Source organism: Capricornis sumatraensis, chromosome X (assembly GCF_032405125.1).
Source record: "Capricornis sumatraensis isolate serow.1 chromosome X, serow.2, whole genome shotgun sequence".
Classification (NCBI taxonomy): domain Eukaryota; kingdom Metazoa; phylum Chordata; class Mammalia; order Artiodactyla; family Bovidae; genus Capricornis; species Capricornis sumatraensis.
The window spans coordinates 17368653-17387961 of NC_091092.1; the positions used below are offsets into that span (position 1 = coordinate 17368653).

Genomic DNA, 19309 nt, shown 5'->3' on the forward strand with positions numbered 1-19309 from the left:
TCGAAGTCTGTGGTCAGTTAATGAAGAGTGTTCCAAAGCCCAGCTTGGTTGGCCAGAACATTACCAAAGGCTTCAGCCTTTTACCTTGAAGGCAGACTATTGTTTTAGTCTGTTCAGGCTCCTAAAAGAAAATGCCATGAACTGTGTGGTTTCTAAACCTCAGAAATTTCTCACAGTTCTGGAGGCTGGAAATCTGAGATCCAGGTACCAGCAGAGTCAAGTGGGGGCCCTCTTCTGGGTCACAGGGTGGGAGGGGTAAGGGAGCTCTTGGCCTCTGATTTCATCATGACCTAATCTCCTAAAGGCTCCACCTCCTAATACCATCCCATCAGACATGAATTTGAGGGAGACACAGGCATTCAGACCATACCGTGATCCAGTTTGATCCCCTGATTTCTTTGGCGAGGCTGCAATCTGGGGCTGAGTTGAGAGCAGGGTCCTCGCTTTGTAATCACCCACACTCACTCTGCACTTCATCAGCAGCCATGGATCCTTTGGTAACACAAGTTCCCAGCCAGGTTAGTGGGACCCCCTGGGTCATGAGCTGCCTCCACTCCCAGCATGTCTTTCCCTCTTACAGCTGTTCTCACTTCAACTTGTCCTTCCCTCCTCATCTCCATGTGCTCTGGGTCCCACTTCCAGTACCTGTCACCATCCAGTGCCTCCTGCCCTTCTTGCTTCGTCATCTTGCATCTCCCCACTGGCTCCTTCCTTTCACCTGTAACTATGTTCAGGTCTCTCCCAATTCTATTGATATTCCCCTGGAGTTACGACTTCCATTTCTTGCCACCCATTCACCCTTGAAAGAATACCATAGACCAGGGGTCTGTAGAGTGGGCTGTATAACGTGTTGTATTGGGGTGTGTAAAGAGAATCTCAGCACTTCTATTGCCTTTTAGGATTTCATCCTTTTTTGTATTTGCGTTTTACATATGTGTATATCATTTGCCTTTCAATTCTTCTCATCCTCTCCAGCCTCCTTGAGATCCAGCCCACATTCCCACTGATTGATGAGCATTTCCACCAGGTTTTCCTACTGGGTTCACAAATTCAGCAAAGAACAAAGGTCTTACTTTGTTTTCTTATGCCTCTCCTCCTCCAACCTGCTTCCTTGTTGTAGTCCCCAGCTTAGAGAGAAGCCCCGACATCGCACCAGCCACCTAGGCCATCAGCCTGGGAGTTCTCTTTCACTTCTCCTCTTACTCCTATGTACCCTCATCCATATCAGTTACTTAGTTCTGGTGATTCAACTTCCTTACCTTCTCTCAAACCTTCCCATCCTATGTTCTCTTGCTGTCTCTGCCTCCAAGTTCGATTTTTTAAAAAATACTCATTTATTTGTCTGCATTGGGTCCTGTTTACGCCACGTGGGATCTTCGTTGCAGCACATGAACTCTCTAGTTGTGGGATGTGGGCTTCAGCAGTTGCGGTGCGTGGGCTTAGTCGCTCCGAGGTAGGTGGGATCTTAGTTCCCCCATCAGGGATAGAACCTGTGTCCCCTGCATTGCACAGCAGATTCTTAACCACTGGACCACCAGGCAAGTCCCTCAAGCTTCATTTCGACATTGCTATTGCCAGCTGCTAATTGGTCTGCCTGCCTCTACCAATATCCCTTGCACATCATACAGGACCATCCCTTAACTTTTAAAGAAAAAAATCAGGCCAAATCCAATGCTTGATCTACAGTTCCCTCCATGCTGTTCTGCTGTGCTGACCTTATCCCTTTGTCTGTGAGCTTTCTCAACTAGACTGTGAGCTCCTGTAGGACAGGGACTATGTCTTCATCGTGGCTGCATACCCAGAACTGGGCACATTACCTGCCACCTGGGAGTGTCTCAGTAAATGGTTGGCTTTTTTTTCCAATTGGTTGGCTGAGTGTAAGAATGGGACTGTCAGGGGTGAGAAGAAGAGAACAGTGTTGAAATTTCTTTGAGAAATAAAGAAGTCTCCAGGAGAAAGTCACTTAAAGGTGGGCCAAAAAATGGATTGAGCTGGCAAGCTAAAGTTATCCTAGCAGTCATCTGATGAAATAGTGATTTGTGGCTTAGGGCTGTGGGCTGGCCCAGGTTGGTCACCATCTCTTGCTGGAGGCTCTTGCCAGGGTGGAATAATGGGATGAAATGAGCTCCACCTTTTGACCCAGAGAGACCTGGCATTAGTCTTGTGAGCCGGAGTTGAGATCCTGGCTTCACCACTCACTGGCTGCATTGATGTTGAAGAGGAGGATGATAACAACAGCTAGCATTTATTGAGTATATATATATATCATATTCTAGCACTGGACCAGGAGCTCTCCATGCATTATTTCACCAAACTTTATCACAACTTGATGAGGTAGGTACTGTTGTCATTCCTGTTTTACAAGATTGTGATTGGCCCAAAGGTGCATAGTAACTAAATGATGGAGCTAGAATTTCAGTCTTTTTTAAAAGCATATTTTTATTTTGGCTCTGCCAGGTCTTACTTATGGCATGTAGGATCTTTAGCTGTGGCATGTGGGATCTAGTTCCCTGAGCAGGGATTGAACCCAGGCTGTCTGCATTGGGAACACGGAGTCTTAGCCTCTGGACCACCAGGGAAGTCCTAGAATTTCAGTCTTAACAGCCTGACTCTAGGCTGGAAATACTCATTTGGGAGTCATTAGTATATGGATAAGTGTTTAGAACCAGGAACCTGGATAATGTTATCCAGTAAGTGAGAGTAGGGAGAAAAAAAGAACCAAGGACGTGGTTCTGGGCTCCTTCAGTGTGTAGAGGAATTAGGAACATAGAGGTCATTGGTAACCTCAGTCAAAGCAATTTCGGGGGAGTGGTGGGCGTGAAAATGTGATTGGAGTGGATGGAAGGATAATTCAGAGGAGGGGAATGATGGCAGTGAGGAGACACAAGCCATTTGAGGAGATTTGCTGTCGAGGGAAGCAGATACGGGGTGACAGCTGGAGGAGGGAGTGGGATCAAGGTTTTGTCTTAGTTGGAAGATTTTGTAGCTTGTTTGTTTTCTGATGGGAACGATCTAGTGAAAATGGGACAATCGCTGGTGTGTCCTTGAGTAGGCGAGAGGGGAAGGGATCTAGCCTGGGAACCCGGGACTAGCCTTAACCAGTAGCATGGCTGGTTCCTCCAGAGCAGGGGCAGAGGAGGCAGTGATGGGATGGTATAGGGAGGAGGGTGGTGTGAAGCTGGGAGCTTGTTGATGTTCTCTTCCAGCTGCTTCCTTTTCCCCAGTGAAATAGAGAGCCATGCCACTAGCTGAGAGGGTGGATGGGAAAAGGTTTGAGGACCGCAGAAGTTGTGAAAATAAGGGTAGGAATCATCCAGGAGAGATGAGAGTGCATGGACTTGGGAATATAATTGAATTATAAGGTTGCATTAAGGGTCCACTCAAAATTTGCAGTTATGAATTTTAAGAGTTAACAGCATAGCTTTACATTTTTCTCCAACTACGCTTACTTGCGTAGCAGAGGAACGTGAAGGCAGAGAGTTCAGTTTAACCAGGAATATGGTTTTTCAAGGCAAGTAGGGAAAAGGGTTTAGAACATATGGAAGGGAGTGATGGGCAAGTAAAGAGGTGAGGACATGAGCTTGTGAGGGCCCATAGAACAGTGGTAGGGCCAGTAGATGTAGGTCCCAGGGCGTGGAGTGAGTTGGGTAGACTGGTGGTGTTGGTTGCAGAGTGGAGTGCATGGCAGAGTTTACAGAAGGGCTGCAGGTGTTGGTAGTGGTGGGTGTGACCATGGGAATAAAGAGCTGAGGTGAGATGGAGGTGAAAACTCGAGGGGAATGGAGGTCAAAGCATTACAGACTGGTGTTTGCTAAATATTGAAAACATAGAAATTTTGACAAAGGCAGATTGGAAAGCAGTAAGAAGAAAGGTCCCTAGGATGAGTACAGCAAGAACAGTAGAGGGTGGGAGAGTCTGATGACATGAGGTTCAGACCCAGGGAGTGGTTAGGAAGAAGGTAGAAAGAATGTTCAGACCCAGGGAGTGGTTAGGAAGAAGGAAGAAAGAATGTTCTGGGAGCAGACCGGAGTCTTCTTGGCCCAGGGTTACAAGGCAACATGGGAGGGAAAGCACCCACCACTTGAGGGGGCTGTAGAGATAGCCATGTCCTTAGAGAAGGGGCCAGGTTTTCACCAAAGAAGGTGAAGGAACTGACTGCTCAGAAAAGAGTTTGAAGATAGAGGGGCTTTGCAAATAATAGTGGGTTCCAGAGGATAGAGGGGAAGGATTTCAAGCACTGGGGAGCAGTGGAAGGTGGTCTTGGATCTGGGAATTTGTGGGAAGCCATGTGGGGATTAGAGTTCATGCATTGGCTGGTGACCTGGGAGTATTGGACTTCTTATGGTGGCAAAAGTAACCAGGGACATAGGGCACACTGGGACGGGCTGTAGGGCACACAGGGTGTGGGTCGTCTCCACAGCAGAGTGTGGGTGTGTGACTGTCAGGGTGGAAGGTCGGGAGGAAGGAGGCCCCAGATCTCCATGGATGGAGCCCATGCACTTCATGCTTCAGGCAATTTGACTTGAGAAGCCTGGAGAACTTTAGCTGTCTGCTCTTTTAATTCTTAAAAAAAGGGGGGGAAAAAAAAGGTGTTGACTTGGACATGAGAAGGATGTTACAACCTATGTAGCTGAAAATGTTTTTATTGCCTTTGGCTTTCAACTGCAATGATGGGACATTTTGTCTAAAGCTCTGGGAATCCCCCCACTGAAAAGGACATGTACAGCTGATATGTACATTAGAGTGGAGCTCCAGATGTCCATTCTAGAGGGCAGAGATGAATTAGCTGAATAGAACTTCTGGGGGAAGTATGACATTTCAGAGAAAATGTTTATCAAATGAGGAAAACAGAAAGGGAAGCCTCCATGACAGAGTTCCTGGGCTCAGGTTCAGTGCTCTGTAAAGCAAGCTGCCTTTTCTGCTCAATTGCTGTATGTCCTTTATCCCCATCGCTGCCGTGCCTCTTCTTCTTTGGATGTTATTTAACCTTTCTGTGCCTTAGTTTCCTTATCTGTGTGATGGGGATGACCACAGTCCCTGCTTCATAGGAACCTTACAATAATCAAGTGAGATAACACATGTTAAGCATTTAACACAGGGCATGGCACACAAGTACTTTCTAAATATTCTTTGTTATTAAAGGACCACTAGTAGCTAGCTTCCTGCTTGCCTTCAGCTCTCTGCTTCCTGCCGCTTCACGGTTTTCTTATGTTGCTCTCCTCTTTCATCCCCTTCCGTTCCTCTCCCTGGCCTTGGCTGTCAGTGGTGCCCACACCTAGCTGAACACTCTCTGTGGCCTTCTGAGGTAGAGAACTCTTGGAATAGGAGGAGAAACAGGCAGGAAAGACACTGCTGATGGGGGCAGTCTCCTGGGCAGCCCAGCTGAGATCTGTGACTGACGTGTCTCCAGAGCTCCAGTGGGAGCTGGGAGGTCTGTTTTGGAGGCCACGCTTAGCCACTGTGTGATGTGGAGCCTGTTGCCACATGGGGCAGAGCAGGCCATGAGGGTGGGGATCCTGTGAACAGGGAGGGACTGGGCCTAGTCCCCAGGTGAAGGACACTTGCTGCTCCTGCTGCCCCTAATGTGCTTCTGTTGCCTCCCCGCTTGTTACCAGGGTGTATGTCCCAGGTGTTAGCGTTTTTGTGGGCGGGAAGGAGCAGGGCGTGGGGTAGCAGAGGCTATAAGCTAAGACTGGGAACTTAGAGCCAGCCCACCTGGGTTTAAATCTGGGCTGCGTCAGCAAATAGTTGTGTGCCCTTGGGTAAGTTCTCTCAACTTCTCTGTGCCTCAGTTTCTCATCTGTAAAATGGAGCTAATGGGAGCAGCGCAGGTGAATTAATAGGTGAACTGATAGTGAGCAAATTGCTTAATGGTTCCTGGCACACAATAGGGACTCTACAAATATTTGTTCTAGTAAAATCGTTCAAAAATTGATTTTTACAACACTCTCATTTCAATTTTACCAGTGCCAGAAGTAGGGTAGAGAGGTTAACTGACTTGCCCAAGGCCATGGAGCTATTATTAAGCGGCAGAATCAAATCGGGAACAGGGCTTTGACCGACTCCAGAGTCTGTGCTTGCGGCCGCAGCGCTGACCTGCCTCCCTGGACGTGCAGGTGGGGAGTCTGCTTTCCAGGAGAGGTGTGAGGGAGGGGAAGTCAGGGGGCCCCGCGAGTCCAGGTGGGTAAATAACGCTTGAGTCTGGGAGTTAAGCAAGGGTGCTGCCTGGAGACCTGGGACCAGGAGCTGCCGGCCCTCTGCCCGGTTTTCTGCTCCGTGCAGTGGGCGAGCAGCCTGCAGTCCCAGACCCCATTTTGGGAAGAGCTCTAGTCCTTTAGATACCTGAAGATTCGGCTTAACAGCCAGAGAGTTGAGCCTTCCTGAAACTTTTGCCTGCTCTCTGTGGGACTGCAATCAAGTCAGTTAATTTATTAATAGTAGGGTGATCCCAGACCACATTGCTCTGAGGGACCCCGTGGACCTCTCAGGCATCCAAAGTTAGCTCCTGCTGGTGGTGCTCACTCACTGTGAAACCCCACGACCCTATTCTACAGACCCACTGGGAGCCTTGTTTCTTTTTCTGGGATTTTACATTTCCTTGAGTACAAAATAATCATCTGTGTCAGTGGGAAATTTTCCTTCTGCGTGAGTTTTATTTTCAGTAGCCAGAGCAGGGTCCACAGTCCTCCCAGCTCCCAGTCTTGGAGCTCTGCCATCTTTTGGTTTCACTCCTTGGCACAAGGCCTTGGGTTCCTGGGTGTGGGGAGCCCAGAACTGGGCCCTCTCATGAGCTCACAGGCTTGGTTCTGTGCTCGCTCGTAGAGAGGCAGCTGATCATTGCATTGGGTGTCCTTGTTTCCTTGGGCCTCCCCTTGGTGGGGGGTGTGTGTATCTGTGTGTCTGTGTGTGTAGGGCTGTGTAAGCCCTGGAGGCCAGGCCTCTCGCCAGCGGCTGCAGTTCTTTTCCCGGAATCGAGTTAGACTGCACAGCTGTTTCCACTCTCCACCCGCTGCCAAGCGCTGAAGCACGGTCCCTGTGCCAGGTTGAAAGCACACTCCACTTTGGTAATTTAGAGCTTCCATTTTGAGCGAAATGGGAAGCAGGAGTGAATGAATGAGCATGTTGGTTGGAAGGAGGGTGGGGATACTCTTTTCTGGCAAGCCATGCCAGAATTGGCCCAGCTGCTTAGTCTTTGCCCAAAATTAGGGCTAACCCTGGACTGACCCCAAGTATCCAGTGGAGAAACTCTTTATTCTTGGATCGCGACTTAACCAGACTTGGCAATCAGTACCTTTAAATCTGGAAACTGGGAATAATAAATCCTACCCTGTATGTTCTTCTTGTCCAATGAGACATAAACTTTTAAGTAGTCCACCAGCTACTCAGTAGGAGCAGGAAGTGATGTAAGGCTGTGTTTCTTCAAGTATATTCTGCAGAACACGAAGTGCTTTTTTTTTTTTTTTAAACAAATGCACTAGCTAACCAAGTTTAGGAAATACCAAACAAACAATGTTAAGCAGTCTTCTTACTTTCAGGTCCTTAATCTACCACTGACCTACACGGTGAATTTCCAAGGGAGGAGGAGATAGATTGTGTTTAACCTTTCTTAAATTTTTAACCACACTGTCTGAGTGGAGCATTTTTCAAGTACTATCTCTACAAAATGCACTTTGGAAGACTAGCCTAGGTCATAGGTATAGTCATTTCATTGTTTCTTCTCTAATTGTGAAGGGAGTTGAACTGGTTAAAGTGTGTGGGCTTGCTAAGCTGTGGGTCCTTGAGAGGAGGGCAGGCATTCAACTCAAGAATCTCTTAGAATGAGTGCTTCCTGCTCTGAAACGCCTCTCCCTCCTGTCCTTGCAGCTCCCCTTTGAATTGGAGATTTACTACATTCAGCATGTTATGCTCTACGTGGTGCCCATCTACCTGCTCTGGAAAGGAGGTAAGGCCAGCAAACCCCATCCCTGTGCCAGCTCCACACCTACCTTCTCTTCTTCTGTTGAGGGGGGCAGTCACAACCTCTTGGGTGTCTTATCTCCCTGACTGAGTCTCTGCAGTATGTTTCATGCCAGACACCAGGCAGTGGAAAAATGGGCACAGCTGAGGCCTGCACAGAGCCTGGTGGTTTCTCATCCTTTGTGTGCGTGAGCTCAAGGCCACTGACAGCCCGTCCCAGGGCCGAGGCCTCAGGCTGTTTGTCCGTGGTGGCCTTGGGCTTGCATGGACAGAGTGTGCCCACACTCTGTCACTCACTTCTGCTCTTGCCTTCTCCCTGCCTCAGCGTGCAGCAGAGGGTAGAGGGACCTTGTGCTTTTGCTCATTATATGCATCCTGTCTGAACCAGAAAAGATACTGAAAGGGGCAAGATGTCCAGGAATTTGGGATTATGGGATTAAGGGAAAAGGCTAGTGAAGGAGCAGCCATCTTCATGTAAAACAGACCATGGAAACCTTCATTTGATCAAAGGGAGAGACAACCAACCTGGTCAAGAGGCTGATCTGTTTGTGACCTCACAGTTTAGTTCAGTTCAGTCGCTCAGTCGTGTCCGACTCTTTGCGACCCCATGAATCGCGGCACGCCAGGCCTCCCTGTCCATCACCAACTCCCGGAGTTCACTCAGACTCACGTCCATTGAGTCAGTGATGCCATCCAGCCATCTCATCCTCTGTTGTCCCCTTCTCCTCCTGCCCCCAATCCCTCCCAGCATCAGAGTCTTTTCCAATGAGTCAACTCTTCACATAAGGTGGCCAAAGTACTGGAGCTTCAGCTTTAGCATCATTCCTTCCAAAGAAATCCCAGGGCTGATCTCCTTCAGCATGGACTGGTTGGATCTCCTTGCAGTCCAAGGGACTCTCAAGAGTCTTCTCCAACACCACAGTTCAAAAGCATCAATTCTTCGGCGCTCAGCTTTCTTCACAGTCCAACTCTCACATCCATACGTGACTACTGGAAAAACCATAGCCAAACAAAGACCCTTAAATGATCCACCTCCTTCTGTTGGGTTAGACTAAAGGAAAGGGGAGTTCACTCATTCTACACTAGTTGTGAGACCCGCCCCCTCCCCCCCCCCCGGCCCTTCTTAATGTTCTGACCTTCCTGAAAGGCCCCATACCTGGAAGTCAATCTCTTCTAGTCTGAGCCACCAGCCTCTCTATCTTGGTTCCTGGGACTTTGCTGGGAGACTAACCTCACCCAGGGCAGCAGGGGTTTCATTTCTATCACATTAAAAATTCCATGAAGCCACATGGACCCTAAAGCCTTCTGGGAGATGGTTTGGAAGTTGTGCTTCCTCTAACTCAGAAATTCTAGCTAATTTTTAAGAACTCCCAGCACGAGGGAGCCTTAAGTACCCATCAACTGGGGGTCATGTAGGAGGATGGAAACTGTTGCTCTCCATGGAGTCAAGACTCCCTGCTTTCTGTCAATTAGGAGTCTTCTAGCTCTGTTCTTTGAGGCTGTTTTTTACCTGTGCTGCCACATGGGGGCTCACATTGTCAAAGAGCACTTCTTTTTAATTTGCTCTAAACACACCCTTTTTCCTGACTGAGCTTTAAGAGAAGTCTGACTTTCCATATCCAGGTGACCTATGCCATTTCTCAGGAAAGAGCTTCCTAGTAATATTTAAGTCTCAGAGGTACAATCATTCTGAAGGGAACCAGACAGGAAGCTGTCCCAGGCCTCCAGACCCCCACCGCTCATGGTTCCTGAGGTGTGGGATGCAAGTTTTGACCAAATGTGCACGGATATTAGTTAAAACTATTTGTATTCTGAGGCATTATAAAAGTCTGCTGGTTGGCTGAGTCAGAGTGGTCTGATAGCAGCCTTTACCTCCCCCACCTCTTCAAAAAATCCCATCTGGGAAGCTACACTTTCTAGAAGTGACTGACTCCACTGCAGCCTTCTATTGAATCTATAGCTGCACTGTTTGGGGGAACCAAGCTAAGAAAGGGATTCAGATTTATACACACACACTCTGTTAGATCCAATTTGTGCGTTCACCCACTGCCCCTGAGTCTTTCCCTTTTCCTCTGGTGCCTGGCCTTGAAAAGAGGCTATAATAATAGTAACAGTAATAACAACCACAGTATAACCATCAATGCCTACTTTTCATTCAGTGTTTTCTGTGTGCAGGATGCTGTGCTAGGCATGTTTTGTGTAAAACATAAAAGCAATGTATATATCTTTGTTAGAAAATAGTTTATTGGTCTTTTTTAAGCCATAATGCTCTTGCACACTTAATAGACTGCAGTATCAGTTCAGTTCAATCGCTCAGTCATGTCTGACTCTTTGCGACCCCATGGACTACAGCTCGCCAGGCCTCCCTGGCCATCACCAACTCCCAGAGTTTACTCAAATTCATGTCCATTGAGTCGGTGATGCCATCTACCCATCTCATCCTCTGTTGTCCCCTTCTCCTCCTGCCTTCAATCTTTCCCAGCATCAGGGTCTTTTCCAGTGAGTCAGTTCTTCTCATCAGGTGGCCAAAATATTGGAGTTTCAGCTTCAGCATCAATCCTTCCAATGAATATTCAGGACTGATTTCCTTTGGGATGGACTGGTTGGATCTCCTTGCAGTCCAAGGGACTCTCAAGAGTCTTCTCCAACACCACAGTTCAAAAGCATCAATTCTTCAGCACTCAGCTTTCTTTATAGTCCAACTCTCACATCCATACATGAATGACTACTGGAAAAAACATAGCCTTGACTAGATGGACCTTTGTTGGCAAAGTAATGTCTCTGCTTTTTAATATGCTGTCTAGGTTGGTCATAACTTTCCTTCCAAGGAGTAAGCATCTTTTAATTTCATGGCTGTAGTCACCATCTGCAGTGATTTTGGAGCCCAAAAAATAGTCTGTCACTGTTTCCATTGTTTCCCCATCTATTTGCTATGAAGTGATGGGACCAGATGCCATGATCTTAGTTTTCTGAATGTTAAGTTTTAAGCCAACTTTTTCACTCTCTTCTTTCACTTTGAACAAGAGGTTCTTTAGTTCTTCTTCAGTAGAGTATAAACGTAACCTTGATATGTGCTGAGAAACCAAAAAATCCATCTCACTTGCCTTATGGCAATGGTCTTGAACTGGACCTGCAGTAACTCCGAGGTATGCCTGTGCTTGTTGAACACCTACTGTGTGCAGAGGATTTGTGCCAGGGAATCAGAGACGAACCAGACAGGCCCAGTCCTTTCACAAGGAGTGCCTGTTTGAGAGGATAGACACAACTGAGAGTGTCATAGGGTTTTTGAAGCCTTTCTACCTTCCCTGCTTTACCATTTCTGGGTTCTTGTGTTCTCAGCTTCCTTTCTGGCTCTTTGCTGCCATCTGCTGTTCACTTGGGGGAAATCATGAGCATTTGGGGAAATCTGGGTTTCCTGATGTTGTTTCACCTTAGGATGAGCCTGATGTCGGCCTTCCAGAGGGAACATGGAACTGGAGTGAACAGGGGAAAGAGGATTTCCTGGAAATCAAAAAGCTGAGAGTTTGGGTCTTCTCTTCCCTAATAGAATTCTTGTAATTTTGTAGAAATAAGTGTTTGAGAAGTTTTTACCCAAGGCCAGACTAGGTCTCCTCTCCAGTACCCCCCATGCTAAGGAGCCCTGTGTCCCTGAAAGGGAAGGTCCTGCTTAATGGGAATCTCTCTCTCATCATTGCTACAGCCATTTGGCACCTTCGTAGTAAACATGGCCTCTCCTGTCCACGCTGTGCTTTTCTTCCTCCTTCCTCCAGCCACACTCTTTGTTTCTGTTTCCTTTCCTGTCAGCTCTGAAATGTGGACCTACATGTTTTATAACCCCAGCCTCAGCTCTTCACAAAACACAGAGTCCTCCCATCTCTTGCCTGAAACCATCTAACTGAGGCTGTTGTATCTGCCCAGCCCCATATGCCACCCATCTCTCCACTGTCTCTTCCAGACCATTTTTTCGTCTCTGCCTTATGTGTGGGTGCTTTTTTCTTTACCATCCTCTTTACCTCTTTCTTTGATTTCCACCATCATTCGAACCTCTTGGTCACTTTCCCTGCATTCCTAGGTACCTTTGGCCCATGGCACTCTCACTATTTTCAATACAGCTCTAGCCAGCATCCTGAGAACCTTTTGGGTGAGGACTGCTCATCCCACCCCCAGCTTCTCAGTGTGTGAGCTTGTTAATTATAGTGACTTCTGTTCCCCTTTCAGGACCTTGCTTTCCCCTAAAACTCTTCCGAGATCATAAGCATTATGTCCTTTTCTTTGACCCAAATCTGTGCTTCTTCCAACCTCCCCTTTTCTCCAAATCAGCTGTACCACCATGACAAGTTACTGGAACTTTCCCTTTACCAGTTCCTGAGCATATCTCACTCCCTTGTGCCTTGCACTCAGATTAGTGTCCAATCCCAGTGCCGACTGTTAGTCTTGTGAGAAAACTTCTTAACTCTTTCAGGTTTGGGCCAGTGAAATCCCATGATCTCTATTATCATAGTCAGCACCATCACTCACTCACTCTGTGTCTCTACACTCTGCCCTCAGAAATCTTGTGACAAAGCTTGGCCTCCCACTCCAAACTTCCTGTCCAGTCTATTCAAACTTCCAATCCTTTCCACTCTCAGTAGATATTCTCCCAACAAATGACTGGGGAAATAAGAGATTTTCGAGTGGGAATTCCCTCAGCCACTTCCCTCCACGCTACCCACGCCCATCCTTACGTTCCTCCCTCCGATCTTGGAGGGAGCGGTATTCCTCCTGCTCGTGGCCATGGCCGGTCACACCCGGCTGTGGTTCCACTGCGTCCCTTCCGCCTCCTCTGGAACCTCTAGCCCTCAATTGGTCACGTGATCATCAGTGCTTGGATTTTCAGTATACTAAAGTCTTCCCTAGTCTAAAAATCTTTAACTCCACCCAACTATATCTTTTATCCTCCTCTCACATCATAAAGTAGTCCAGACAATATTTCCCAAGTTTTAGTTCTTAAGACATAATATTTTTTGCCTTATCCATGTATTCGCATCTATTATTATGTATGTGATATTAAACCTATTAATTTTTTTCCTAAGATATATTTGTTTTTAAGAGAAGCTTGTGAAATCCTAGATTCAGTACACTGATTATCTATTTTAGTACACTTTTTAAGATTTTCTTTATTTTTGGCTGTGGCGAGCCTCTACTTGCTGTGCCTGGGCTTTCGCTAGTTGCAGTGTGCAGGCTGCGGATTGCGGTGGCTTCTCTTGTTGCGGAACACAGGCTCTAGGGCGCACAGGCTTCAGTGCTTGCCGCTCGTGGGCTCTTAATTGCAGGCTGAGTAGTTGCAGCACATAGGCTTAGCTGCCCCACGGCGTACAGAATCTTCCCAAACCAGAGACTGACACCATGTCCCCTGCATTGGCAGCTGGATTCTTAACCGCTGGACCACCAGGGAAGTCCTATTTTAATACACTTTAAATATATCACTTTTAAGTTAAATGTTTATCTATTTACCACTTGAAATCATGTCATGAATAGGACATAACTTTGAGTGACACTTGTTTACATCTGATGAGCCTTCCTCTCAGTTATTTTCATTCATCAGAACATCACCATCAGATGTCTACCTCACTGCCCACCTCTTTATGGGAAGAACTCTTCTAAAGATTTCCAACAACTATGTGACCAAATGTGGTGACCGTCTCATAGGCTTTATCCTGCCTGCCCTCTGCTACACTGGATGTTGTTGACCACTCCCTTTTGGAATATTCTACTCTCAAGGCTTCCAGTATCCACCCCCCACTCCATCCCCATCTCACCATCCATGCCTTCCCAAGTCTCTTGCAGTCCTCTGTCCTCTGAGATGTTGATTTCCCCAGAGTTCTGTTCTGGGCTCACCTCTTGCTCTGCTAGTCCTGTTGTGGTCTCACGTGCTTACACAATTTAGCTACCAGCCCGTGCTGTGATGGCCATGAGGTCACCTTCGGCAGCCCTTAATCTTAGGAGATTCCTTTTCACATAGTTCACTCCAGCATGTCTTCCTGAATGTGTCAAGCACACCGCAGCTTGGCCTACCCGCGTGCACTCATCTTCCCGTCAGCCCTGCTTCTCGCCCTGTGGTTTTTGACAGATGGCACCACTCAGTCACTCCAGCTAGAAGCAGGGAATCATCTCTACCCCCGCATCTGTTTCATCCATGCATGTAACACATATGTCTTCATCCATTTGGACTGCCACAAGCAAATACTACTGACTGGGTAGCTTACAAACAAGAGAAACTTATTGCTCACAGTTCTGGAGGCTGGTTACAAACAAGAGAAACTTATTGCTCACAGTTCTGGAGGCTGGAAAGTCTGAGATAAAGTCACCAGTGTGCTCACCTTCTTGTGAGGCCCCTCCTCCTGGTTCACAGCTGGCCCCTTCTTTTTGTGGCCTCACATGGTGGATGGGACGAGGGATCCTTTTGGTGTGTCTTTTATAAAAGAAGGGGCCGGCTATGAGCCAGGAAGAGGGGCCTCACAAGAAGGTGACCATGCTGGTGATTTTTATCTCAGACTTCCCAGGCTCCACCCTCATGGCTTAAGCACCTCCCAAAGGCCCCAGCCCCCAATACCTTCACGTTCGGGGGTTGGAATTTTACCACATTTATTTTTGGTGACACAGACATTCAAACCATAGCAGCATATTTATATGTGCCTTCGGGGCTTCCCTGGTGGCTCAGAGGTTAAAGCGTCTGCCTCCAATGCGGGAGACCCGGGTTCGATCCCTGGGTCTGGAAGATCCCCTGGAGAAGGAAATGGCAATCCACTCCAGTATTCTTGCCTGGAGAATTCCATGGACAGAGAAGCCTAGTAGGTTACAGTCCACGGGGTCGCAAAGAGTCAGACACGACTGAGCGACTTCACCTCACCTCACCTCACTTCTTTCTAACCAGGCTCTATGCTGGCCATTGGGATGCCCTGATGAGTGAAAATCAGACCCCATCCCACCCCTCCTCTCATAGAATTCATAATGTTGGGGGAGGAGCCAGGTGTGAATTGAATAATCACACAAATGAATGTTGAGTTAGAATTGACCTCCGTACTCTGAAGTAAAGGGACATGTTTTTACAAGCGCATATGGCAACCCACTCTGATATTCTTGCCTGGAGAATCCCATGGACAGAGGAGCCTGGCGGGCTACAGTCCACAGGATCACACAGAGTCAGACGTGACTAAGCACCCACACGTTGTACACATGAAACTGGTATGATACTATAAATCAATTCTTCTTTAATAAAAGAAATGAAAGGTTACCTGACCCTTTTCAATCTGCCTTTCCAAAGCCCCTCTGTGACAGGCGTCAGACATTGTTTCCAGCTCTTCACATAACATTACCCCATTGAATCCCCACCACAGTCCTTCGGGTAGGTGTTACTGTTACCTCTGTTTTGTAGATGAGGAAACTGGTATTCAGATAGTAAGTAGCCGACCCAGGATTTGAACCCAACTTGCGAGGCTTTTAGACACAAGACTACAACACTTTGTTTATTTATTCCTTCTCCTCTTGGTAGACATTCACTTTGTTTCCAGCCTCTTGCTAATATAAATAACAATGTGCCGAATGACCTTGAACCTATAATACCATTTTCCAAGTATGCAAGGGTATCTAAAGAATAAATCCCCCTAAGTGGAACTGCTGAGTTAGAGAGTATATGTGTTTGTAAATTTGATGAATAATTCCAGACCCCCAAAAGTTCTATCAATTTAAATGTTTCTTAGCAATATGGAAGAGTGTGTTTCCACACAGCCTCACCAAAGGAGTATATTTCCAAACTTTCCACTTTCTTCCCATCTGATGGGTAAAACTAATGGTATATTGATCCACTTTTAATTTGAATTTCTCTTACTTTGAGTCAGGCTGAGCCTCTTTATACATGTTTAAATTGGCATTCGATTTCCTTGTCCTTGAATTATGTGTTCCTCTCATGTGCTCATTCTTCTCTTGTTGATTTTTTTTTTAAATACAAAATTGAATCCTGGGAGCTCTTTAGTCTTTTGTAATATACCTGCAGATATTTCCCCCACTTTTGTCATCTGTTTTATAACTTTAAAGTGAAAGTATAGTTGCTCAGTCATTTCTCACTCTTTGTGACCCCATGGTCTGTAGCCCGCCAGGCTCCTCTGTTCATGGGGGTTCTCCAGACAAGAATATTAGAGTGGGTTTCCATGTCCTCTTCTAGGGGATTTTCCCAACCCAGGGATTGAGCCCAGATCTCTTGCATTGCAGGCAGATTCTTTACCATCTGAGCCACCAGGGTGGCTTTGCGCATGATTTATTTTTGCCATGTAGGATGTTTATATTTCTGTGTAATGTATCTGTTATTTCATGGCATCTGAATTTGAGTCAGGACTAGAAAGCCCTTCCTTACTCCAAGGTCATTAAAAAAATATCCCTTATTTTCTTTTGCTATGTTAGTGATTTGGTTTAAGTGTCTGTTTACATGCCCATCACCCCAAGGACAGGAATTATTCTCTTGTTCTTCATATTTCTGGACTGAATGAAAGACTGTATATCCACACACTGCACATTGCCCATATTCTGTTAGACATCTTACAAGCTAACATTTATTGTGCGCTTTCCATGGACTAAGCACTCGGTAAGAGTTTCATAGGGCAATGTTGAGCTGATTGAATCTGCACAAAGTTCACTAGACTTATGCAGTCCATGATACTGGATACGGGGAGTGGGGGTAGGGGGAGAATCACATCTTCATTTGCATTAACTCCAACTGAAATGTAGTATTTCCTTCAGTTCTGAATCACAGCAAACCACAGTCCTTGGGTTGCATTTGCACTCCTTGGCAAGTTGCCATTCATATAAATCGGATACTTTCTGCTTGTTTCAACTGCTCAGATCTCTTGGAAAATCATTTGCACTTCATCATCACCTCAACATTTTTAAAAGTTTTTAAAAGTATTTTAATAACTGTATTTTGATATTGTATTGTTTTCTTTCATGACCCTGTATCTTTTTAATTTTTATACTTAGCAGCTTTATTTTGAGCCAGAGCCCCGAAGTGCCCAAGGAATTTGTGACACCCCTGCACTAGAGCTTAAACTGCCATTTGAAACCACTATAGGTAGTTGCTAGGTTTGGACATTGCGTTCAAATCTTGGTGTTGGCCCTCGGGCTAGTGCCTTCACCCATCTGCATATTTTCTCATTTGTAGAATGGGGATTGGTAGGTGTGTTGTGAGGGGTCAGTGAGCTCACGTATGTAAAGGTCCTGATACATGGTAAATGGTATATTCTCTTTTTCTGGTATTATTACTGCTGCTGTTATTATTTTTAACCACTTCACTGCCTCTTGTTAATTGCAAATCTTACCTTCCAAGTATACTGTGGGTTCTTGGGGTCAGGTTGTGCCTTGCTGACTTCTGAAGCCGCAGCCTTGCCCATGCAGAGTGTCTGTCAGTGGACTTGCCTTTGCTGGCAGCCCTCCTTTTAGATGTCTGCTTCTCCTTTGAATCCCATGCCTCACCTGTCTCCTGGTTATTCTCCTCCTCTGGCCATTTCTCCTTGGGCTCCTTTGCGCTGCCTGTCTCGGCGATCCTGGCATTCCACGTCTGTAGCTCTGACTGCAGGCCTGAGGAGATATCTTTGGCCAGCCTCCTCAGTTCCATGCTCCTCCTTGCAAGCTGCTCTTCTCCCTCCTCCTCTACTTAGTGCCAAAGCCCCAGTTCCTGCCAGCTTCCTGGATCCCCTCCTCTGCCTCACCCCCAGTACCAATCAGTTCAGAAGTTCTGAGGATCCAGATTCTCCAAATGCTTGCACACTGGACGTTCCTCTCTGTCCCCCCAACCTGTCCTAGCGCAGGGTCTCAGCCTCCATTGCTGGGACTAGTACTTTGTTTCTTGCCTCGTCTCCCTGCCCCCCTCCCCGATCACCCCTACCTCCCACCCAGTCTGCCTACTGTCCAGTCTCCAGAATACCTTTCTAAAGAGAGCAAATCTGATAAGAATTCTCTCCACTGCTTCAAATTCTCATGCAGGATAAAGACCAAACTCCTGCCTTATGGGCGTTCGAGACTGTTCACAATCTGACGCTTGCCTGTCTCTTTGACCTCATTTCCCATCACTTAGACTTCAGCTCCCATTTCCTTACTTTCAAAGCCCCACCTGCTTCCACTCTTGCTGCCCCCACCTCCCCTCCCCCACCCCCCACCGCATATACACACCAGCTTCTCTGCTTTGGCCTGGCAAAGTCTGTGTCCTCCCCTACAAATCAGCCCAAAGGAGCAACTCGTCTCTGGATCTATGTCTGACTTTCCTAGGCGACCTAAGGCACATTTTCCTGAAAGTTCCATATACTTTTAATAATTCTGTATCTAATTGTTTAATCTGTGTTTAGCCACTAGGTGGCAGTCTTGTCTTTTCATCATTTCAGGAGATGACGATAATTAAGATCATGTTTTATTTGAATTTAAATTAATGTTCACTAAATTACTAGTATTTATTATAAATAAGATGCTATAGGAGCCAGGGAGAGGATGAAGTCTTCTGAGGCCCCAGGATATTGGTCTGGTTAGCCATAGTGTGATTGGGGGATTGAGTGCCCCTCATGGAGAGGGAACTCAGAAGGAAGGAGCATATTTTAAGGAGGAAGATGAGTTTACTTGAGTTTAAGGTACTTCTAGGCTCATCAGACTAAGATGTCTAGGACACAGTTGGGTGGAATATTCTGGAGTTCTTCTGGAATATTCTTCTGGAATATTCTGGGGTCTGGGCTGGAGGCGGACTTCAATGTCTTTGGTATCAAAGTGGTGGATGTAAACACGGGAGTAGATGAGATGATTCAGGCTGGCTGTGTAGGTGGAAGAATCAGTACTTAGAAAAAGGCCTTGGGGGCAATCAGCCTGCAAATAAGGCCTTGGGGGCATCAGCCTGCAAATAGACAGGAAGAAGAATGTAAGGAGATGGCAGGAATCGTCAGAGCAACCGGAGGAGTGGCTGGTTTTCCTGGTAGCTAAGGCAGGAGAAATTGTCATGAAAGGACTGGTGACCCCAGAGTGCCTCATTGTTTCAGAGGATTCCAGCGAAGTAAGGCCACTGGAGAAGGGATGGGGAGGAGGTGCTTAAGAGTGTTAAGGAAGGAGGGCTGAAGGGCCTTGCAGAGCCAAGGGAAGGGCCCCTCTGCCCCGCTTTCCCCTCCTCCCCTTCCTCTCTGGCTAAGGCTGGGCACCTTTAGGTGCCAAGATGAAGGCTGGTTGTGAGAAGGTGCATGGAAGGCATCGAGAGAAAGGGAAATGGATGACTTACAAGGCGATGACAGCTGCTGAGGATGAAAGGGCTTGATGGCAGACTGAGGAGGGTAATGACAAGAGAAGTAAGTGC

At 46.9% G+C, this 19309-nt stretch overlaps 1 protein-coding gene across 4 annotated transcripts in view; it reads left to right on the forward strand.

Moving 5' to 3' along the window:
• Positions 1–19309, forward strand: part of TMEM164 (transmembrane protein 164) — a 177053-nt gene that overhangs the window by 138649 nt on the left and 19095 nt on the right. For all 4 annotated transcript variants that reach the window (XM_068962581.1, XM_068962582.1, XM_068962584.1 and 1 more), the window contains one exon: positions 7864–7942. In XM_068962581.1, the coding sequence (XP_068818682.1) occupies positions 7864–7942 (79 nt within the window). The remainder of the gene's footprint in view (positions 1–7863; positions 7943–19309) is intronic.